This window comes from Echeneis naucrates, chromosome 6 (assembly GCF_900963305.1).
Source record: "Echeneis naucrates chromosome 6, fEcheNa1.1, whole genome shotgun sequence".
In the NCBI taxonomy this organism is placed as follows: domain Eukaryota; kingdom Metazoa; phylum Chordata; class Actinopteri; order Carangiformes; family Echeneidae; genus Echeneis; species Echeneis naucrates.
The window spans coordinates 3,215,777-3,241,276 of record NC_042516.1 but is presented as its reverse complement, the minus strand read 5'-3'; the positions used below and the strand labels follow the sequence as shown (position 1 = coordinate 3,241,276).

At 41.8% G+C, this 25,500-nt stretch overlaps 1 protein-coding gene across 3 annotated transcripts in view; it reads right to left on the bottom strand.

Annotated features, from left to right (window-relative positions):
* Nucleotides 1-25,500, bottom strand: part of dyrk1b (dual-specificity tyrosine-(Y)-phosphorylation regulated kinase 1B) — a 37,999-nt gene that overhangs the window by 10,736 nt on the left and 1,763 nt on the right. For 2 of the 3 annotated variants that reach the window (XM_029503663.1, XM_029503664.1), the window contains exon 1: nucleotides 8,063-10,046. The exons of the other annotated variant lie outside the window; for it this stretch is intronic. In XM_029503663.1, coding sequence (XP_029359523.1) covers nucleotides 8,063-8,165 — 103 coding nt within the window. In that variant the 5' untranslated portion in view covers nucleotides 8,166-10,046. Of the gene's footprint in view, nucleotides 1-8,062; nucleotides 10,047-25,500 lie in introns of those variants that run through there. 3 annotated transcript variants of the gene reach the window in all.

The window sequence follows — 25,500 nt, the reverse complement described above, 5'->3', positions numbered from 1 at the left end:
CTCATGATTTGTAATATTGTATTCTAACGCCATGGTGTGTTGCTCCCTTGAACACCAGACTGGCGATCAGCTGATTTTGAGCCATTCTGCACAAAAAAATCTCAGCTCTCAGGGACAGTGGATGAAGAAAAGGCAATGAAGAGTTAAGATCTTCATCAGTCCACAGTCAGACAAACTGTCTACAGATGGACATGTTTCAGTCCTGAGAAGACTCTTTTTGGGAAAGGACTGAGTCTACCAGAAACTGCATAGAGGTTTCTCTGCAGCTGGATCACAACTGTTCATGAGTCCTCCACACATAGATCATGAAGTATGGAGTTTTGTTGCCATGGAAACCAAAGAGGAAGATGCTCCATCATTGACCTGAACAGCACGACTAGATAATGTCTGATGGACTGAGGACACTAAGACTCAACTGTCTGAGCGACACTTAACACCACAAAGACATCCTCCCACAGTTGAAGCAAGGTGGAAGGAGCAGTAGGATCTGGATCTTCACTGCCTCTGGACCTGAACATCCCCATATCACAAAGTAAAAAAAAAAAAAAGGTATCAAGGTTCTTCCAGGACAATGTCAAGGTGGCTCCACTTGCTGAAGCTCAGGAGAAGCAGGATAATGAACCTGACCATAAAAGAAAATTAAGCTCATGGACATTCTGATTAGCAGCTACTGAAGAACTGGTTTCAGATTCCTGGATCCAGAAGAGGTTCAAAAGTTGTTGAATCAAGGCTGATCTTACTGATCTTTTCTTTGGAAACTAAGTCAGCATACACCTGAGCTCTCCAAACTGCAGGAGCCACCCTTTATGGATCTTTCAGATTTAGACATTAATGCTAATGTTAGTTGGGAACCTTTGTCCTACTTCCTGTTTCAGTTCATGTTGTTACTTTTCAGTCAAATGACATGTTGGTAGATGTTGGTAAAACTCAGTACAGTGTCACCAAACATAATACAAAGATTGACAAATGTGTGGATATTTCATGACGTTCCCAGTGTCAAGCTCTGTACACAACAAAGCAATAACAGTGTTATGTATGCACATCATCTGCAACAACAAACCATGCGAAGAACAATTTGACCTACTAACGTGTCTAAAATTTTTATTTTGGAAGTGTGTTTGCTACAATGTCTGCTACTACTGAGGAAAAAATTACTTTAAAAAATTATGTTTCACAACAGAGTTGTTGAGACATCCAGTGTGGACCTCTCCTGACAGCCATCTGGCTGACTGCAGGTCAGAACATCCACAGCAGGATGACTACAGGCCAGAGCAGCTACGGTAGGCTGACCACAGGCTGACCGCAGGCTGACTGCAGGCCGCAGCAGCCATGGCGGGCTGCACTGGGTCATCACATGGACACCCTCAGATTTACATATAGAAGGAAAGTTGAGCTGCTGCTGCCCTCACAGAGGAGCACTGCTGCTCTCTGTACCTTTAAGAGTAAGATGTCTATTTTTATGTAAGTATAACATAATTCAGGACACTGAAAATGTAAGAATAGCTTTATAATTATAGGCTTTTTGTTATCCTCCACACAGACAGGCCCCATATTCAATGTTGTACAACTTCTTTGAATAACAACTTAAATTTTAAACAGAGCTGTGTTAAAGAATAGCTTTGGTGTTGGACTGCATGCTGTGTTGTGTGATGAAGTAAAGAAAGTAATCCAATCACTGTCACCGGGACTGTTGTGGTGCTCTGAGTCCTGGCCTGCTTACAGACATGACACTGCTGGAGAGAGAGAATATCTGCCTAGCACTGAGAAATCTGCACCATCTCTTTAAGAGACCAAGAGGCACTCACAGCACTTCCTCAATCTGGCATCCCCCTTCTTGCACTGCCATTGGTTAGGGCCCCCTCTTTTTCTGTCAGCTGATTCGCTGTTGGTATCTAAGGGCTGGCTGGCCAGCACTCTATAAATAAACCCTGTGCTGTCTCAGCAACCAGCCTACAATACTCATTAGCTACTTCTCTCCCTCCTCTTCCGCCTTCTCCTGCTAAGCAAGCAGCCTCCAATAGCAGCTCAGGCTCTGAGCAGCAGTCTGACATCCTCTCCCCTAGCAACCAACCACCCTACCAGCTGCACTCCCCCCCCCCCTTTATCCTTCCTGCTTTAAAACCTCTGCCACTGAGTCTGCCTGTTTATCCATCATTCATACATCTTCTCTTCTTCGTCTTTCATTTAGTAACAGACATCTTCACCTCTCTATCAGTCTGTATTGATGCACAATGATGTAACAAAATTTAGGGCAACAGTAAAGAGGTACTCCAGGCAGCACAACAAAAGGTAGAGAACAACATACAGAAACACAATAGTGCAACAAACAACAAAAGGCAGAGAACACCACACGTTACGACACAACACAATGCAGGCAACACACAGACCAGCACAACACACACAACCACGCAAATGGAAACACTTCCTGTTCATAACCAGTTCCTTAATGGTGAAAAACACTGAACCAACTGTTTACAGCAATTATAGTCCTAACCCCTGTAGTCCAGACAGTGAAACATTCACGTTAATACAAAACACAAACCAAACCCATTGTGTGTGTGTCATCTTAACATTTTAACTAACCTAACTGACCAACACGACACACATTTCATCTGAGAACAATAGCCTATCCAGTCTGACACCAACATGACACCCACTGTGACAGACTTAATTAGTACAAATAATCAACAAATCAAAATTGCTCTCAGTGGACCTTATACCTCCATCAAAGCCCATCATAAAACTAGGTCCAGGTAATCTGGATCTGGTGTTTGGAAATGTTCAGCTGGGCGCAGATCAAGCATCAAGTGCGAAACCAGGTTTTCACACTCATTCTGTCCACTCATTAACACAAACCAATCCCTTCCCAGTATCCCAGTTCTGTACTTCACATTACGTTAATGAAAGCTGGATGAATACTAAGTCACAACATTGACAGCTAACCTGTACAGCTGTTAAACATACCCACATGTGATTGAAGAACTGCACAATAGCCCACATCCACCAAGTAAATTTACATCTCTGAGAATCTACCATCTACATATCCACTCTTAACGCAATAAATAAATAAATAAATAAATAAATCTAAAAACCTTGAAATCCTGTAAACCAATGGGAGTATCTACTCACGTAGCTCCCACATTTGTTACTTCTCACACACACTTTGTGGGTTCATCTTCAAAGTAAGAATGCCAGGGGCTCTGCTCCTTTAGCCATGTCTAACTTTACTTTTAACCATCAGACAAAGAAAATAAACTAGAACATTTTTACTCTCAAGAAAGAAATGGAACACAAACAGGTCTCAAGTTAAGAGCATCTGATCTGATTCAGGACCATGGTCAACAAAGAGTGGGTTCTCTTGTCTTAGCCATGCAGCCATTGTGGTCCAGGCTGGAACAGCCAATTCTCTAGTTTACACATGTAGAGTAAATGTCCATAACTTGAACTTTGTGTAATGCTAACTGGTAAAAATGGGCAGGCGCACTGTCAAGCGTCTGCTGTTAGCAACAAGCACTAGTACAGTGTCACAGAGGCAGGAGAAATGCTTTGATTGATATATTGCTTATGCCCTTTTAGATCTTCATCATGTCACCAGTCATATATCAGCAGAGCAAGACCGTTGGTCAGGGTCAACACGTGTGATGTATAATCAAGCTTTAAATGATGGTTAACTGTCAATATAATTTCAGTTACTTTGCTTCCTGATAGCAGATCCAGATCCAGCCCAGGTCAAGGATGTAGGTCAGCTTGTTCAGACTAAGAAGACCCCAAAAAAGTTTGATCCGTATCACTCTTGTCTGCTGGTCTGGTATACAGAATATACAACAGCTGAATTCATTAAAGGAGGTAATAACTAGAACAGGAACTGAAGACCTGACATTCACAGTGTGAACAACAACAAGGCTGACTGTGATAACATAAACAGGAAATAACTATAAACACAGAGAGGGGGGCCTGGTGCTGGATCTGAAGCACAACAGAACAGGCTGATCATTAACAATGACAGCTGTCTGTCTTAAAACAACAACAGGTACATACAACTACACCACCACAGAGCAGTGAGGTGCCTCTTTAGGAGGGGGTGGAAAGCAGACACACAACTCTAATACACCTATTCAGTCTGAACATAGCAAGTGTGTGCTTTACCCCCAACAGACACATCAGAGTCCTATACTTCCAAAGAGGACCAATAACCAGCCACTGTCTCAATGACCCCAAACATGACATACACAGGTCTGTAAGAGGACACCTGTCTTACTAGTGATGAGGATGATGATGGTGGTTACCTTTGCTTATTGGCAAGTATCCCATTATAAGTATAAATAAGTTAGTTAGTTTGAGGTTAGGGTTAGGGTTAAAACCAGGTTCTTATGTCCTGCATCAGTCCATCTCAAGCCCCATGGTTCTGTAGTCCAAGCCAGGACCTCCCTCTTCACTCAAAAGCAAATGAGGACTTCTGAACAGGCTCACCCAAGTCTGGCAGGGAGTCAGACCTCCTACAACCAAGTAAGATTGTTCTGAAGATAAGCTCCATATACCAGCATGACTGGATCCCGGTGTTTAAGACATCCTAACTTTCATATCATACAGGTCCAGTAGCTTGAAGGTCAGACATCAGGTCACCATCACTCTGGTTTGCGATGTGCTGCAATCAAACAACATAGAATCTGTTGAGGACATCCAGGTTCTCACATGCACCATCAATGATGCACAGAACTCAGCTGAAATGGCTTGGGAGACGTTTCACAAAGAACCAGAACTTTGTATACAACCTGTAAGAGGCAAACTCATATGCAGGTGCTGTATTTAGGTAAGTCAAAGTCTCAGTGAGGGAAAGCCCACTGGAGGATCCATGGTACAGGAAGTGAGAAACAGTGACTCAAAAGCTCAGGAGCAGCTTCAAATGGACTTTGAAATCAGGGTTGTTTGATATCATTGGTCTCACTATTGGACCAACAACCGATGACTGTGCTGACAGATGAGGGTGGTAGAGTTGTCAGGATGATGGTGAACAGGACATCCTCTTCCACAGCAGTTGCTCTTTATCTTCATCACATGATCACAAACACTAACACAAAATACTAATCAACTCTGTGTAGTAATTGTAGCTAACTAAACACTTCTTCTGGACGTTCCTCTGGACGTTTCACAGTTAAAGCACAGCACTACCTTTACACTGAGATACATTTATGTGGAAGAGAAAGCAGGAAGCTTGAAGAACAAGCTCCCTTGATGAGTCAATTGGTAAATTAATTTTTGATCATCGTTACAGATTGTTGATCAGAACTACAGGAACAGAGGCATGTTAATCTCCACTATCAGCCTGACTGTACTGAAATATACTGGGGATCAACAGGGTTCTTCCACAGTTTGGTGTTTGGCTGACGGTGGTGGCAAATATCACTGGAAAATCTATCATAGATGTTTAACCACTTACAGACCCTTAATATCCCTTAAAGGCCCCTGAGAAACCTTTTATTTAATTTTAAATCTCGTGAAGGAATTCTAAGACCTCTTAAATCACCACTAAACCAGACTTTCGGGAGCTCCTAGAAGACTTCTGGAACCTTCTCACTAACCACTACAACCTGTTCAAGGACCACAAGAACTTTCTAATAACCCCTGAAAATGTCACACAACATCAGCAGGACAATGACTATGTGAACAATCTAGTGGATCTCTAGACCCATGACAACTTAAAAGAATAGAAATAGATTTGTCCTTTAACTTGCCACTTGTGTTTGTGTGTTATGTGATGACATTGTTTAATTCTGTGCTGCTGTGTTCTGTAACTTTACTGTATAGAGGCTACCTCTACAGAGAATTTTGCTATTAGTTTTACTTCTAACAGTTCATTGTTAGGTTGTTGGCAGCCCAATGAGGTGGTTGTTGTGGAAATCAAAAGATGGTGGACAGCAGCAGCTGAAAATGTCTTTTCCACATCTTTGTAAGAGTAATGAAAGCTCTTAATTCAGTCACAACTGTGTGTCTCTGCTTCTGTGTTTTCCACTTTGTATGTGTATTTTTGTGTTTCAAAGCGTAGAGGCCCAACAACAAACATGTTGGAGGACATTAATTATTTTTTCTGGTATGTTTGACGTCGCCGTTGTGTGAAGGTGTGGCTCATGTAAATTATTTTTACTCTAAATTATCATGTTTAGGTCTTCAATGACGTTTGTTTGACATCTTCCTACTGTGATGATGAGAATATGATTCACTTCTATTTGAATGAAACTTCTTGATACAGTCCCACAGCAAACTTCTGCGTGTCAACACAATTCCTCCATTCAACCTAAAAGACCAGCCTCACACTGGACAGAAAGTTGCAAATCTGTCCAATTTGTCATATTTACACACTTCCTGTGATGTCAAAGGCCAGGTTATAGTCAGTGAAGGACACTGGAACTGGGCCAAGACCAGTCATAGCATGCACTTATTTATTTTGTTTTTCTTTTAAACGTATTTCTAAACAAGTTTTTTGTTTATTTAAAACATGTTAATATGATGAAGCTGCCTTTCATGTCGTGCTCTACTACCTGTCAGATTCAACATAACAAACTCAGAGAGGAAAGAAGAATAAGCTTTATTGGGACTCCAATTTAACTCCAGTTGGATGCTAAACAGAGTGCCCACATACTGAAACAGCCACACAGGTGTCTGTGACTCTCACAATCTGACCTGTAACAACTTTGCATAGTTCTTTGATCACCTGTGGTCTCTGTCCCTGATCTTGGTCAGTACCTATGGTGGAGAGGGTATACTGTACATGTGTACGAACACTGCCACCAATCCACCAATAAGGACATAGGATACATGGGTGTCAGAGAAGGTCCAGGGCAAGAACAACACCAAGGTGAGGAGGACAGCACCGGCCCTTTACCTCTGCAAACACTAACAGATTACTAAGAGAGAAAGAGAGTGAGGGAGTGAGAGCGCTAGTTCATCAAACACAAGATCAGACTCACAACACTTAAGTCTCATACACAACAAATCCTACTAGAGCAATCCAGTAACTCAGTACATTCTACTCTCACTCCTGCAGTGGCTCCTCTTGATGTCCAGCCAGTTGAAGCTGGTTAACAGATGTCAGTTCACTTGTGTTGTGATGTTTCTGCGAAAATTGATTGAAAATATATAGTCACATAAATTGGTGTGTACCACATAAACGATGAACACCTCTCTAACACTCTGAAAACAATGACTCCTCATCTCTGGACCTGGACCAGTGGAATTTCAACCTCAGCCCTAGTCCACAAACTGATTAACACTGCCCACTGAAAATTCAACTTTGCGAAACTTGTGTTTCGGAAAAGACAGAACACTGCAGCAACGGAGCGTAGGTAGGTAGTTAGTTCACAAAAATAGAAAGAAGCTCTACAACATCGACATTTAACTGGTTCAGATTCACTCAGGAGCTACAATACAACTTACAGCTGACACACAATTGGCTCAGTTGAAAATGATGAGATAGGTGGTTGAAAGCCAGGACAGCTCTCAACATGAAACACACTGTGAGCTTTCCTTCTGTGCACTTTGTAACATCGCTGTTAGAAGTTGTTGCCGCACTTTTTGTTTTTGAAAAAGCTGATCTACTGTAGATGCCCAATCAAGCCGCTGGACAAACTGTCTGAAAAAAATTTATTTATTGATTTATTTACTCTGGATTGGATTGCACAGAGACTGCCACTGTAAAACTGGCAATCTTGCCCAATTTCATTAAAATGAAAAGCATCAATTATAAAAATATTTTTTTTATTTAGAAATTGAAAAAAATCTGAATGCTTCAGATAAGATAGATGCATAAAGCTTGTTCACAATGACCCCCACCACAATGACACACACGCACACACCAGCATTATGATATAGTAACTACAACACATACAATCTCTAAAAAAACAAACAAACAAACAAACAAAAACAATCACTGCATGGACACACTACACACAGCTACAGTAACACCAAAAAATAATATCAAATATAAAAGCAAGGATTTCCAACTTTTTTGTCAAACAGTGCTTTAGTCAGTGTGTGTGTGTGTGTGTGTGTGTGTGTGTACACTGACTCTTGTTCTTGCGAAGCAGAGCAGTGGTGATCCAGGGTTCTGATTGGACCATCCTGCAAGAGGGCACGGTCTTGTCCTCCACGGATGATGACGTGATCACCATGGAAATGCTTGGCAAATGTTCAATCCAGCAAGGAAACACGGTCAATCACAACTATCAGACTGATGGGTGGGGCTTGTGAAGGGTCAGGTAACTGTCATCAGGCGTGTTTTCAATCCCAGAGTTCGCAGTTTACATCCAACTAAAAATCAATTAATCTTGAAATGGTGGGAAACCGACCAACCAATCAAAAGGCACCGTCTTCTCTGGCTTATTTCTTCTGTGAGATTTTTGTGACTGTGGTTTCTAAGGCAAACAACTGGTGTACAGGCAGCTCGTCTCTCTGGAGTAAAAATATAAAGGATGCAATCTCTGTCTTCTGTGGAATTACACTAAAGATATAGATCTCTCATTCAAGATATATATTCTGTTTCTCTGTGGGGGTGAGGGTTGGGAAATAGAATATTTGGTTCGTCAGTTTAGCTTTTAGTTACGTTGGTTTTGGCAGTTTCATGCATTCTGTCTTTGTGCTGGAGGTTTGGACCGCTCCAGATCGCTGGTGACCAATAGTTTAGGTAGTCAAAGGTAGACTTTCCTTCTATTCCACTAGGTTAACAACTCTGATTTCAGAGTCTGATCTATATGTCCAGGGGGTGAAGGCATAGACTCTACTTGCTTATGATAAGTTCACTTAGACCAACGCTGGTTTAACAAAAAATGCACATCTAGTAGTCCTTCAGACATCTCTGTCGTTATCCAAAACAGGGTTATGTGTCCAGCCCAGCCTCGACCAACAGAACACAGTATTCCCAGGTCACACAGACTCCATGGTGTGTATGGTTCCAACAGGTCTCAGATTATTCGGCAAAATAAATTCATCCAATGTTTGTTCTCCTTCTGGACCACTTGTGAAGCACACTAACTAGCTGTAAATCAAGTCTGTGCTAACCAGGCTCGCCCAGCATACTGCCAGGTGGGGTGAGCGAGGTAGTGTGACAGAGGGAGTGGAAGAGAAGGAGGTGGAGGGGAGTTGGGTTTCCAGCTCCCTCCTTTTACCCCATCCCTTACACTAAAAATAGCTCCAATTACTGCCGCTTTCTGCTGGGACTGGTCACTGGACAGAGTGGGGCAGTGCAGAGTGATGTTATCACTCAGGATTAATCCAGTGACACACACACAGGGCCCTATGCTGACAGTCACACAGCCAGAGCTCCACGGAGCCTGGGTGCCCGGTCACTCAGCTCACCCTCACCCGGGTGAGAAGGGTTCGCTTAAAATGCCACACAATAATGTGATCCACATACACTACTGACGCGATCTGTGTCAACAAACCGTCCACTGCTACGTGTTTATTTCACATAGACCTGGGTCTCCGCTGTGGATACAGACCCGGGCCAACAGGGACACAGCCGCTTGCCACTGGGGAGACCAAGTGGGCAGAATTGGAGTTTAGAAAGTTCAGATCCAGGATCTGGAGTCAGAAGCCAAATGTTTCCGCGTGCTGAAGAGACGGACAGGACGAGCCGCTGACGGCCTGCATTATCCCTCTAAAGTCCAGCTCAGGTCTGTTTACCACCGCCCCGGATCCAGAAAGGAGTGGGCCAGCCTCTGAGGTAATCACACCAAAGTAAAATCACAAACAGCCTCTGAACTGCGACGAACCAAAACTTGAAACTCGTCTCAAAGTGAATGTAGAAACCAGATCCAACGGAGTTCCTGAGCTGCTGACAGCCGCCTCTGGTCTCCTTCTGGCGCGCCTTTCTTCCGCCTGCTTCCGTTCTTCTCTCCTACCGTCCTCCTTTGCTCGTCCGTCTCATCACTGAGGGAGATTTTTTATTCCTTCGAGATGGAAACCTTCACTTGGGCGATTTTGATTCATGTTTCTCGCCCGTTTCCCTTTCCGTGCTTCTCCGTTAGTCGGAATCTGTGCTGCTCTCCCACACGGCTCCCCCACCCGGAGATAGACTATACCATATGCCCGTGGTAGGGGTCGAAGTTGCTCCGTCTGGCGCTACCTCACGTAGTCCCACTGAAACCGGGACCGACGCGTGCACGGGACGAGAAATTGCATAAGAAGCATTTCACCATTAAATTCACACCGTGGGTCTCTCGGTGGCTTTTAGGGAGCTTTATCCACAGCCCCACTGAGTTAGCAGGACGGTAACCTTCCCTCTGTCCACAGTAGTTTGTTCCAAGCAGACCTCTCCTGTCCTGTCCATTTATAGTAACAGCGGGATATATATACTGGGACTTTATATACACGCATACATAGACAGCCTGTGCTTAATTCACTGAAACGCTCCTTCTATAGTTTCATAGTTAAAACTTTGTGAAAAAAACAGACAAAATGCGTATTTAAAAACCACTTAATTGGGAGTTCAATAACCGTCTGAACACCAACTCTTAATAGATTACTGTTTCTGGGGTTTACAAAAGTTGTGATATTTAATAAAAGATGCTGTGCTGCTGTTGCTGCTTGACTGGACACGAAGGCCTCTGTTGATCAACGACATTAAGACCTCACAATACATTCATTACTCGCCACACAGGTTAGGGGGAAGTGGTTTACGCTTCACAAAGTGTTTCCCAGCAGAAAACGTGGTATAGATGGGAGTTTTTACCATGATGACAGCTGTGTGGAAGAGCAACTATACAGTGACCAGACAACTGGGATTTCTCTGTTTCACACGGGCTCATTCTGTTGCTCCAGACTTTGAATATATTTCAACTTCTCTGCGCTCCGATATAAGCTCCCTCTACAGCCTCTGTTGCTACCCGACGCCATGGCAGCTGCACCGCTATTGGCTGCGTAAAGTCCCTTCACCGTCTGTAATTGGCTCGCAGCTGGGTCTGTGGGAGGGGCGCTAGGGTTAGTTTCCCACTGTCTTTTCAAACGGCGCGAGGCAGGAATGACGCGGAAATAGTTTGAAGATGTCAGGTAGAAATGGAAATTGGGGGGGAGCGGGGGCCCCGCGCGCAAAGGCTTCTATAAGCACATAGTCACTGAGTGACTGTACAGCTGAGATGGTTGACTTCTCTCCACAAAGCGGCCAAACCTAAAAGTTGTTTCTGTTGCTATCCGAGCGTTCGGCTAAATCAGGCACAATGCTGCCTGGGAACAGCTCAGCAAACAAACACTGTCATACACCAGCTGACGCCCCCTTAAAGGAAAACTCACCCTCAAACACAACTCCCTACACTGACAAATGTGTGCCACTTCAGCTTCTCTTTCTTTCTTTCTTTCTCCCTTGTGTGCAGATGAGTCAGTCAGTAATATGCAATGAATAAAGTTCCGATCCACTGCAGTTAACTCTCTGTAGTTGCCTTTTGTATAAATATAACCTGGGCTCCCCTGATAATCCTGTGGCTGAACCTTGGGAGCAGCTGAACATGACAGGTTCTTTGTTTTTTATTACTGCAAAGTACTCGTTAATTGCATGAATGTTATATTGATTTGATTTATGCAGTCCATACAGGACCGGACACTGCACTAAACCTGTAATGGTAGCCTGCAGGAACATCTGAGTTCAGTGTCATTTAGAAGATTTCTTTAGATTTGTTACTGTATAGAGTATTTCCTTTGAACAAGGCAAACCTCAGTCAGTCTAATTACTGCATGTGGGCTTTGTGATGTCCCTCTGAGGGCAGTTCCTGCAGGTCTCCTCAGTGGTTTACTGAGGAACCAGATTCAAGAACCCATCATCCAAATCCCCGCACTCCCACACACTGAAACAGCTGACCAGTCACAGCTAAAATAGGATGGCATGGCCTAATAACACACTATAATTATAGCTACAGGATGCATTAGAATGATCTGTCTCAGAGATAAGTCATAAATAAGCAGTAAGTAACATTACAGAGCAATACAAAACAGCAGCAATGTATGCTAATCAAATCCAGATGTATCACTACAGGAGGTCTTCCTTAAAAAAGCCCAACTCAGGCTAACTGTGTCTGTCTGGTCCAAGCGAGAGCCATGGCAATGTAATGCATGAAGCTTGCAATGCGTGTGTGTAGGTCACCCCCCACACACACACACACACACCTACACAGCCTCTGCACTATGATTCAAAGCAACTGAATCTGATGGTCTGACCATCCCCAGACTGAGAACAGAAATACATCCACATGTGAAATGCATGACAAATGTTACATTAACTACAGATTCAATTAAATCACAACTGGTGTCAGATATAGAATAACAGTGAGTGAGAAACAGAGAGAACAATGGTTTGTACTGTGATCACACAAAGGAAGCATGAATGATGCATGTGTGTGTGTGTGTGTGTGTGAGACATACTCCTCTCTCTAGTAACAAGTGACAACTTTAACTAAGCAAAAGTCATCTTCCGCACATTGTATTCAAACTAATTCATCACTGTATCAATTGTTACTTTTCTAAAATGAGTGATTGATTTCAATGCCACTTTAGGTTTATTTTCCTGGAATTTGTTGTATTTTATTTAATTACTTGAATTTGTAGAATAATAGGTGATGGGCTTCTTTATATTTATCACACACAAACACTGTTTAGTTCATAACTAAAATTAAACAATGGAGAAATCATACTATTGCCTTTTAAATAACATGTTACAGGAAATATACACAAGCGCCACAACCCCAACAAATGGCTACCGTTCTGAGTATGTGGTTCAGAGGACAATAATACCTGGACCAGATCTGGACTAAGGTGCGACAAAAGGCAGATCCAGAACTCACTTCACAGTGACTAAATACCATCTGACAGGCTGTTTAGGCCAATACCAGGACTTACCACTCGAGCATGCATGCTAATTTAGATTTTATGTCAGGTCTATTTCTGTATGTGCAGGCACACCATCTGACACACAACTAACCGGAAGCCAGAAAGTACACAGAAGGACAAGGAGACAGAGCTTTTTACTGGCCTACTGTTTACACACATGTATGTTTGCACTGAGGAGGAACATTGAGGGTACCACACTTCTCATCATCATGCAACACCAACCCCACAACTATCTCAGCTTCACAATCAGACACAGATGAGCAACAGGTGAAGATGTGTGTGATTGAGTGTGGACTGGGATAACAGGACCTTCAGTGATTACAAACATACACAACTGTTCTGTAGCTTTTCAGTGGTTTGATTATTTTGCTGACTGTAGAACACCATTATTTTAAAAGTGTTTTAATTATGTCTTTAACAAACAGACAAGTAAGAAAATAATAGTAAAAAAGCAAATACAATCAATCCTTATGATGGAAGGAATAGTGTTCAACATTTAACATTTAACTAATAATTTGTGTCCAGTTTTAATAGGATATTGCATATTGACTCAGATTTGTGTATACAAAATGTATTTGAAAAGAGTCCACAACAAATTATTAATATTGAAAGGGAAAATGTTAAAGTTGTATTTCTTTTAATATCCCTGTATAGTTTTTAAAATTGATATATTATCCCAGGACAGTGATAAATACAGTGAATAAGGACATTGTTTTCTGCTTTTCTTTTTTTGTTTGTTTGTTTCAACAAGAATCAACCTATCTGAAACAGTCATTAGAACTTAAATTTTGTGTCTACTCCACCTTTTGTTAAAATTACCTCATAACACTGATTTACTCCCTCCTCGTTATTTCTTCGCTAACACTAAAGGCGGTGACGGGTTTTAATGGCCAGGGCCCGCTGAAATGCTGTTTCAGTACAAGTTAGGTAATGATACAGCACATTGGCAGGAAAGCAGCCTGTGAACGGCGGAACAGGCTGTGGGATCAGATGCAGACGTTTCCTTCTCCCTACTCGGCCGCTCTTCCCTCTCTGTCTGTTGTGAAGCGCATCAGTGTGGGGATATTTAGTGAAAATATGAACAAACGTCAGTCTTTCCCTCCACATAGTTACTGCCTGGCTTCCACTATGTCACGTTCAGTGGTACTAACGGCCAGACAGCGGAGATTACAACGGAAGCGCGGGGAGGCAAGCAGACTCTGAGACTCACGTGCCTTGCAGCAAAATTCCACCCGGCAACTATACACTGTACCATGGTAACAGCCCTGCCATTGGTCCCCGGTGCGTTTTCAAATGACCAATGGGATGGCCAGCCGCGGGTGATGCTTGTTGCTAGGTAAACATGATGCAGAGGAAAGATAGAGGAGCAGAATTACCATGCTGCTACTGCAGGGTGCTTTCATCGAGGAGTGGAGGAGCACTTCACACTCCGACATACCCTCCTTTCTCTCAGCACTTGGCGGTGCCAGAGAGGCAAAAACAAAGCGAGGCGGGAATGAGACAGGGAAGGAAGGAATAAAAGACTGGGTTACAGCCTCTGGGAACGAAGCTGCCGCTGTTACCGCCACTGTTCGACACGCACAAATGCCATTAACATCAATTTAGCTAGCCGGTGGAGAGGGCTAGTTTCAGGAGTTAGCAACCTGTGTGACATTACTAAGCTAAAATAAATCACACTGACACTGAAAACACCATGACAGTAACAACAACAATAATAATTAGATCGAGAATGATAGGAAAAACAGCAGTACAAGTTAAGCCTTACCCCATAACTGAGCGAAATAGCTAATATATGGCATAAAGTAAAAGCACTCAATCAGTGATAACTAATTCCAGTTGGCAACCATGATACACACTGCACTGTATGGATGCTATAATTGATAATATGACCCTCCTGCAGACATCCCTGCTTGTCTGCTGCTTGTGCCTAATCATAGTTTTGATAAGATGATTGAGAATCTAAGACAGGCACTGATTCCATATTCTGTTTAAGCTGTAGGTGACATATTCTGCCCAAAACCTGGTTTCAGGATCCCAAAGTTCTCATGACCCTGACAGTGAATTTCTGCATATTAGGCCATCTCATACGGGCCACACCTCCCACAGTACTGAGACACTGCTGCAGGACATGTCCTCTACCAGCATCTTAATCCTGGTCTGTATGTGAACACCACAGACTGTGGAAAACAGTTTTCCATATTTAAAAGCATAACAGAGTGTGTGTTGCAGGATGTATGTCAGGCATAGTCAATGATGGAACAACATTTTTATCCAGGAAGTGAAATCTTGTTAATTCATGCATCATCATCATCAACCATGGCTTTACTCATAAAACAGTGGATTTGGAGGGGTGCTGATCTGTTTCCTACTCCACTGATTGGTCAGCTGTGTGCAGGTAAGAGAACACCTGGACATCACTCACATCATCTGTTTTCATTAGGTACACATGGGCCATCTTTATCTTCATGTTAATATCACACCCTTTTCTCTATAACCAACAGCTTTTCACTGTGGCTCCAATGACAACTCCTCATCCTGCATCATTTGAACCTGCTACTGTAATGGTTCTGTTCATTAAAAAATTGGTTTTGCAGCGGATCAAAAGAAATACTCAAGAGAAAATACAGTAGTTAGAATTAGCCCCAGCACCACCAATGCAACACTAAGATGCTGCTGATGCTGCAGTAAAGACACAGTATTTAAGTTTGATTTCAAATCCTAAATCGTTACATTTTCAGCATATACAGATTTGATCATGATACTAGCAAATTATTTGGTCAATACTTCATTCACCACTCGGCCACATAACATCGTATGCTTATTGAATTATTTAAAGAAAGTATTTTTAGCCATGCTACTGTGAGGCTCCAATTTCGGTTTGTCCCACATTCAGTGTTGTCACTGTTTGGATGGCCATTAACCATGATGTTCACAGTTTGAAGAAGTAAGAGCTAGATCACTATGACAATCTGACCCAAGAGGATGACATTGTTATCCCCAACCCCTACATGGACAGGATCCTATGTGGTGAACGCAGTCATGGTCTTATGATTAACTGTGATGACTTTTATCTGACATCTCTTCTAACAACATTATAATTTGTCCGATAAATGGTAGCTTGGTTTATGACCAAATAGCCCCTAAGATCAAGAGAATGTGAAGAGCCTACCTATAATGTATATTAAGTTATCATGAACCATCAGTGACCCCTGTGACCTGCATGGAAGCACATGGATTTGTTTTTTTCCCCACTTCCTCTTTACCTTCAGTCAGGGTTAGGGTTAGGGTTAAGAGTCAACTACACAACAGGGAAGACATAAGCTTCAAGGACTTTTCCACATAAACATAGAGGAACAAGCCTCTGGGGGTCCAGTGGGTCTCTTCTTGAGACCCACTGGTTTGAATGTCACTATTCTTCCACAAATGTTTATCTCAATAAATGCATATTTTAAACCTACGTGTCTAATTCATGTAGAAATGATCAGGTCCTGAAACTACATCATACATAATGACAATATTACAAGCATTATTTTGACATGGCAACAATTAGGTAAAATAAGATTTATTATTCTTGTTTAAAACTTGAATTAGGAATGTATTAATTATAATTATAATTAATTTTACTTCTGTAGGAAACATATCAGCGTCTGAGGATAATTATCAGGAAATTTACTATAATCCAAAGATTGTTGCTCTCTATTCAGGGCACAGACATACACATAGTTTGTGGGGCCGACAGAACATTTCTGTCAACGTGCTGTTCATTGTGGTGGTAAAATGTTCATTAACAATTTTCTCAAAGTCAAACAGGTCTTCAACTAACACCTGGGGCTTATGGGAAGATCAGCCTTTTCTTTCACTTGAGAAAGCACCTCAATTAGAAAGTCTAATGTAACATCATTCTGGAGAAAAATTCTGTGATTCTGCTGTGTAATATTAGGGCAACAACATGAACATGGGAGAACTGATCTATTGAAATAAGACATCAACAGTTAGCCTCCACTCACAGGTTTTTCTTAATTTACTAAAATGAGTTATGAACAATATCTAAACATCATGATGTCTCTGTAGGGTAGCTCAGCATCACTCAAATGAAATGTATGATTATGTGTTACGATAAAACCAAACTAGGCCCAGAGTCAAGGGTATCAGTGACTTATTTTCTATTCTTCAATCATATCCAATGGTCCTGACTTTGACCACTTCAGCGTTAGTTTTGGGGTCTTTGAGATTAGATTTTCTTTACTGCTATACCAAACTTGGCACAGGTTTACATGAAGATGAAGAGCTTTGCAGCCTAATCCATGAATCATGTCCTGAAGATATGGTCAAACACAAAGTACAAAATTAACTCCATACACAGCAGCAATGTTGTCGTCCAGAGGCTTCTCATTTCGGAAGACTTGGTCTGTGAAGGTGTGGCTCTTTGTAGTAAGCATAGATTGGAGAGACTGAATTGAAATATAACAGTGTAGAATACAGAGGATTTCTGCTTTCTGTCACCAGTTATTTCTGCCTTCATAAAGCAAAGCATGTCTGCTGTTGATCTCCTCAGACCTCCCGGAGATAAACTGAGTGACTTTTTGGACCAGCTAAATTAGTTTTCACAAAAGAGCCTCCAGTGAAGTAAGAAATTCTTCAACTACAATGGACCAAGACAATTTCACATGTAATTCAATAATGTAGAGGCTTCACATTCCTCCAATTATTAACATCCTAACCCTTCCTGAACTCCACCCTGGAACCAGCAGCTACAGTCAGTCAGCCTGTCACTCCATCATTGAACTGAAGAAGAAACCCTGAGCTCACACTCCTCTGTGGAGCCATCACTCCATTAGTGCAGAGATCAAAACAAGGAGGACAGGGAGGCATGTTCCTCCATTATTACTGGTCCTTGTCTTATTCTATAATTACATTGTCTTCTTCATCTGTCCATTAAATGCTGTAACCAGTTCACCTTCACAGAGCCAAAGCCACTTCACACACTAGACCTGGCCTGAGCAGGAAGACCTGAGCCAGATGACGAACCAAGATACAGGACTGCACACTTCCACCTGAGTCTGCTGAGCTGTGAACTGGAGGTGTAAGGGACATTAGGAACAAGACTCTGCTGGTGAATGGATGAATAGTTAGCATATGGTAGGTTTTATCGTGGCTGTGCTGTGGTCTGTCCTTTGAAATATTTCACTGCTTCCTGTAAAGGGTGCTTGTTTCTGTAGTGGTGCTCACACCCTCACTTCAACATGGTCGCCGCAGTGAAAAGTGGTGAGCTCATGGTGGTCAGGAAACTTCAGTCTCCTGCTCAAAATCCTTTGTCTCCTCTCTCTCAGACACTATCACTCCCTAATGTTTACACACAGACTTCACTTTGAAACAGTGTGACTAACCCATGTCTTGGTTGTGTTTACAGTTTAATAAACTCTTATATTTGAATTAATCGTTGATTGTTGATTTTTTAAACAGTGACACAAGTGTGTATTTCTTATAGTTCCTGTCTGGGCTTAAATGTTCAGAATGGCAACTTCAGCGAACTGTTGACACCATTTGTGTCATCAGCTGGTGAATAGTTCGATGCATGTGTTTTTACTTCCTGTCCAGCTCAGGCTCAGCTGCAGTGGCCAGTGTGTACCTAGTCAATGAGGACTACATGTGGTCCAACAGGTGTCTGCACTGATGGACTATGCAGAGCTTCAAACAGCGTTTAGCTCCTTGTTACACTTCCAGTCCAGTGGTTCATGAACATGTTGACCTCAGTGGACACACTGACAAAGCTGGTGTGACAGCACCTTTAGTTACTAAAGGTGCTGGTGTTGAATAGTTAAACAAGCGCTTTAATTAAATGTGAAGACTGGTCAGTAGATGGTTAGTGGTGAACAGTTAAAAGTGTGGCCAGTTTTGGAAACCCCCATGTGTTGGAGTTTTTGCTAATCAGGCCTCAGAATATGCGTTGGGTCCGGGTGGCCCTCTACTGGACGTGTATGTAATACAGAGACCGGCATGCAAGTGCTTTACTGACCCAGCACTTAAAACAGTACAAAATGGATACTGGACCCTTAACACACATATCATAATCATTGGGGTCTGTTAAGTTAAAGTCATGATGTCTGTTACTGTCTGCATACAAGTATCACATAGGATCACCCTGAAGGAACAGTCCAACCTCAACAGGGCAGTAAAACTTGCTCCATGGCAATGAGGTTAAGTGTCTGTGGTCTGACTGTTCAAAGATAAGGAAAAGACATGCATTAACTTGTTCAACACATAGCCCCTGTGATATATATCAGACTAACAACATGCCAGATTTGTTTAAGCTGCATCTTGGACTCCACTTTAGTCTGCTCCCTGTTACAGCAGAGTTCAGCTGGGTCATAGCTCCATATGAGCCTGTGCAGCTCTCGTGCCACTGAAGTCAGGACTGGAACAACATATGGACGGACGGACGGACGGACGGACACACACACACACACACACACACAGAGTTGCCAGGCGAGACATAGTCAGGTTCAGCATGGGGCCCAGAAATAGAGTCCCAGTAAGGACAGGTGGGGGGACCACATGCAACAACCCTGTCTCCCAAATTACCCTCATACAGACCCAGATCAAGACCGAAGACCTGAAGACTGAGCTAAAGGTGACTGTATGTGGCTGTTTGGGAAAATTTCCCCAAAAAGATGTGGGGGGAGGGTTTTTTGGTGTAATTCAGCTCTCTGACAGACACTATCTATAGTGGCCTTGTTACCCTTCATCTACTAGTGCAGGTCATACTCATGTATTAAAACCACCCTTCACTAATTCAGGTAAGAATATATAGATCTAAAATTAATGGCAATGAAAATCAAATTGATTGTTAGTTAGTTTGTTGTGCGGCGGAACAATCAGCCATCTGGTCTGACAGGAATCAGACTAGTTAGGGAGCATCACCGTTAACATCAATACAGCTTCACTACACACAACATTATGACAGAAGTACAGGTAAAACAAGTGAGATCACTGTGATCTTATACAAACATAATCATGGTGACAATCTATTAAACTGAACGAGTGATGTAATTCATTATGATAATAATGTGACAGCAGCAGTCACCAAGCTGATAATGATGAAGACCAATGAGAACCGTTAGCTACATTAGCATGTGAACAGACCACAGGAAGAGTGTTGATGAGTTTAATGAATGAAAGGTAGAGGTGTGATGCTACATGTTATATTTATTTACACAATGGTTGAGCACATTATCATTTGCATCACAGTGTAATGACTGGAGGGAGCGGTGGTCAGAACTGGACCAATGTCCAAACTGATCCTTCATTGCTCACTTACCCAACCTTCCTGGTAACCTGCAGGTAAACCAGTAAATAACTGGTGTCCTGTTGACCCATTGTCACCTCCAGCCACCAGTTTGGATCTGACCACCAAACATATTGTTTACATACACATGTATAGGAAGATAATGATTATATCAATGGATTTCTTTCTTCTGTAAGGCCAGTGTTCTCCTGAAACATGGAGGTAGACAGCCCTGGTCCTCACTGCCAAAGAGCACTCAGATTGTCTGAGGCATTTAGGGACCATCTTTAAAATATCCTTTCTGTCTCCTGCTTTTATTACTGGATTGATTTAGCTAATTTGCATGTTTTGGAGCTGCACATTTTGAAACTCCATCTTTGCAGTGTACTTTGACAAAACCTTTAGACTGAGCCCATAATAAACCAGCCAAAGTGGATATTATTAAGAAATAAACTATTAGTGTGTTGTATCTTCCTTTTCTCTTCTCCCTTTAGTTGAAATCGAAATATAAAGGAAACATAGATTCAGAGTTCAGTCCAGATCCTGGTGTACTGCGTGTGGCCACTGCTAGGGGCCTGTCATCATACCCCCCACCCTCCCTCTTGAAAAACATAAAAAAATAAAATGTATTACAATTTAGTGTACAGTGTTTGTGTTAAGGTTCAGTGGGACATTTAGTCTCATCAGCCAGGCAACATGGACTCTAATGTTTTTACTGACTCACTGAGACTGAGGACAACCCAGCAGTAACTAGAATGTGGATCTGAGTGACAGTTAACACAGGAGGATGATTTTGGAGTTCCGATCTGAAGACTTAAACACAATTTCTGAACATTAGGTAAATTTCCATCTGGATTTTGTTTTTGACCCACCTTTCTACTGATGAAGATTGTTGATAGAATAGGTTATGATATTACACCATAATAAACTTGAGATATTTATGTTTCAGCTATAATTCAGATCTCTCTCTATCTCTATATGATCCAACCTTATATTAGACACCTCACTTCTCGAGGGAAGAGAAGGCAGGAAACTGGAACTGAACGATTGAGACAGTAGAGGATAGAAAAAGCAATGATGATGACCAGGAACTAAAACATCAGTGTTACAGGTTGCATTTGGTTTTTTATGTGGAACCAGACTGTCACACACACACACCAATCCCTAACACTGCAGTCCAAGTCCAAAACAAGGATCAAGTCAAGATGGCCACCCTAAAACTAAGGGTGTGTGCCTGCTACCTGTAGCCTGGCAGTGTTCATCCCAAGTTGACTTCCCCAGACCCTGATCCAGGGCTGCACCAGTACTGGAGTTCTGAATCATTTAAATGAGGCTACATTTAGCTTAAAAAAATGTGGCTAACAGAGCTGATCTGAACCCACGAGGACTGGAAGAATAAATTAGCATTGCAGTGCCACACAAGTCAAGCTGTTATGTTCACAAAGGTATTAAAAAATAATAAGAAAAGTACACATCAAAAAGAAGCAAAATGGAAGCCAGAAAACTGGAGAAGGTAATTTTTGATTGGCTGTTCAACCTGTTTGCTAGTTACCTGATACTTTCTGATGTAGGAGGGCTCAAACACCCCAACATGTGTCAGCTTAGAGATCTTGTTTTTTGAACCTTGATTATTTTTCTGACAGTTTGTACTTCATTTGAGTGTAGCCTTGCCATCAAAGCAGGTATTTGGCTAAGACTGAGCAGCTCAGCATTAGCCTGCCGAGCTAACTAGCTCTGATCTAGTTAGAGCTCCTGGATCAAAGTCTTCGTGCACAGTCAGGTGACAATTCACTGGGTCCACCTGCAAAAACTAACGCTTCCTCATCCATGACAGTTGTATGTTCATGTTGTGAAGATGAGTGTTGCCTGTGTAAGCTGAGACAAGGTGTGACTAACACATGGGTGACTGAACAGCAACGTCTCATAACATCCAACAGATGTTTACACAGGACCTCACTCCTCCTGTAACATGTCCAATGTCACACACGTACATACATACATACATACCTAGAACCTAAAAAACACCCAAAAAACCTGCACCAGTGTGAACACTCCAGAGCCTTGAATGAGTAACAGCTTCACTGCGAAATGAGAGCTCACCCCAATCAAGACTGATGAGAGAGAAGTGGGGGCCAACAAAGACTGTGGACACTGGTATAGCACACAGACAACAAATTCCAGCTCCATCTCATAAATTGAAGAGAGTAAGGACACAATCTCAGGTATGAACTTGGGTGGACTGATACCACCCCCCTCAAAATAAACAAAAATAAACACACAAAGCATTTAACAGGGAACCATTTCAGATTTCAAATGTTTTAGTCCTGCAGGTGAAAAAAAATAAATGGTTGCTAAATTGAAAGAAAAAAAGAAAAGAAAATCCTCCACCACATTGTTATAATTGCTGTGTAAAAGAGAAAGTAACTGACAACAGATCATACAAGCAAACTATGAACATAGTAACCTGACATTATTTGTGATACAACCTAAAATGATTAAAGATCTTTGCCATAGTACAATTACTTCACCTTTAACCAACATCTGATGCTGGCGATAGGCAAAATACATTCATGCCCTTTATTCAACTTGTACTTGTAGTTTGGAAGATGAAACTTAAAAATGGTGATTAACTGATCACTTTTCTGGTGAACCTACAGTTACACATTAAAAAAGTGTGAAAAGGCACTAGCTGCACAGAGCCCCAACACGAGTCAAGTCTCGACCAACAGTCTCCATCTAAATCAAGATTTGGGTACCTTCTTTAGCTCAGTCCACAGATCTGGTCAAAATGGCAGCAGAATAAACATTTTGTAGTATTTATTACATAGATCAAATTGAACTGGAATATGATACCTGGCTACATTGGCTACATCCCCAGAATTTGACTACCTCTGACCAGCACTCAGATCCAGTGATAAAATGAACTGATGTTGAGATACACAAACAGAGCAAATGAATGAATGTCTTTACTATCTATATTAGAGGTCTGTATCTGTGAAAACCACACAGGGAACCAATTCTTCTTGTATTTCCCAGAAAAGCTGGGAATCAACTCTGTGATGCAGCAGTAATTCCTCTGCCAGATCTGATGTAAAGTTTAACCCCATTTTCACCTGATGTTCATTTGTGATCTGGATATTTTATCTGGCATTAATTAATGTCATCATCTTCATTCAAAGTGCCCTTGTTTTGTCTTAAAAAACTGAAATTGGACGATCTTTGAATGATGATGTACAGGTGCCAGTAGCACCTGCTGAGACCTTCACATTCAGGATGGAAACTCCAGATGACCGAGGTCTACAAAAGCACTGTCATAGGAATTAGTAGTGAACAACATATGTGGGCTCTTTCAGTGACAATTAGCAGTCAATCTAATAGTCAATAACATAAGAAGATGTTATTGGACTTCTTCTTTTCCCCACATACACACACAAAACCGGGAACCCCGCTGATTTGTAACTGATCTAAAAAATATCAGTGTTAAATATTACACCAGTTTTCTGTTTTCTGATCCAGGAAACTAAAAACAAAAGCAAAAACAAAGAAACCCTCATACTGAAATAAAAATAGATGAGTTTTACCAGGTCCTACTCGTTCAACAGTGACTGAACATTGTTAGTGGTTGAGCTGCTAATAATTATTATCAATCAGTAAATGGTCTAAATAATAAACAGTCAAAATGAAGAACACCCCTTTCAATGTAATATTATCTCACTTGTCAGATTGTGTTGTGTGACGTGTTTTATGAAACACTGTCCCAACTAATGACTGAGGTCTAATCTGGATTCAAAGATAATATATGGGCTAATGCTGTGATATGACAGCTAGGTCACACTGCAGTGAACATGTATTTATTTACTCTATTGTCATTATACATCTGTCATATTGTTAAAATTATGAGTTCAATCCATATATTTCTGCCTCAGTTACAAGCTCAAGTGATACAGTTGTTTGATATTTTAATTTTCCCTTTAGCAACTTTAATCAAAGCTGTGGTATAATTTGGATAATTCATATTGTCACGATGATGATCATTATTAGTGGTAGTAACAAGAATGTGATGAGTACACATTGTAAACACCAGACAAAACAGACTGTGTCACACCCACCATTGACATCTACAGGATGTGTGGACAAAATTTCTGAATAGGGCCATACTGACCTCTCCACCTTTTTTTTTTTTACCCAGAACCCCAGTTTCCAGATGATGTGGTTAAAGCTGCTGTTAAGTTTCATTTTACAGCATGAGGGAGTAGTGAGAGGGGGTTGGATTTCATGCAGAGCCAAAGGACAGAGATACAGAAGCTAACACTATGCTGCAGGAGGAGCCCAGAGTATAGATGTATCTGTTGAGGAAGTTTGAGGATGAGTAATTGCGCCATTATTCCAAGATGAATCCATGAACATAGTGAGGCAGAGGCAGAAAGGGGGAGAGTGATGAAAGTAAGAGTTAGTTGGGTTCCTGGTGAGTTTGTCTCGAAAGTGTTAGATGTGTGTGTGATTGCTGTCTCATACAAATTCACGCACACACGCACGCACACACACACACACTGAGCTTGTTGTCACAGCTGTACTGTCAGTCAGAGAACAAGTCCAATGGCCAAGAGACACAACCTCCAGAACTACTCCAGCCATACAAGCAGGCCAAAAGTCTGACTTTACGTTACATGTGTGAGATGGAGTATGACCGTGCAGGGAGAGAAAACATTGGAGGTCTGGCAATGGAAGAGGCCACTTCCAGGAGCATCACTCCCACTGAGCCCCTGTCTACATCCAGCTGGCAAAGTCTTAAAATGAAAGTATTTCTGAGCCTGATGATGTTGTGTTTTATACTTATACTAATTAATGTTACATTTAAAAGAAATCAAGCCATTGATGTTGTAACAACTAATATTTTGGTATAGTTTCTATGCAGATAAGAGCTGCAATTCGTAAATGTAACCACAGATACATTTAATACATGCTGGGCTGATGGTGGTAGCTCAGGCTCAGGTGTAGACCTGTTTGACTGAAAATACTTGGATTGCAAATCCACTTTTACTGGAGGCTCGCACCTCTTCACCTATCCATACCAGATGCATCAATCTGAGCTAATGTCTAATTTCTCTCAACTGAAATTTTCCACTCTGGCCTGAATGTGGCCTGTTTGACTGAGAGGACTGGGTTGAATACTACCCTGAGGTAGGATGTTAAGGGACCAAAAATGAATGAGAAATTAAGTAAAGCAGAAATGGCTGAGGGAAAAAGGTTCATTTTGAGGCTTAATTGTCTTCATACCACAATTACAGCAACACAACTTCGGCGAGGTGGGTGGGGAGGGGGTAGAGCATCTATGACAAATCTCCCTA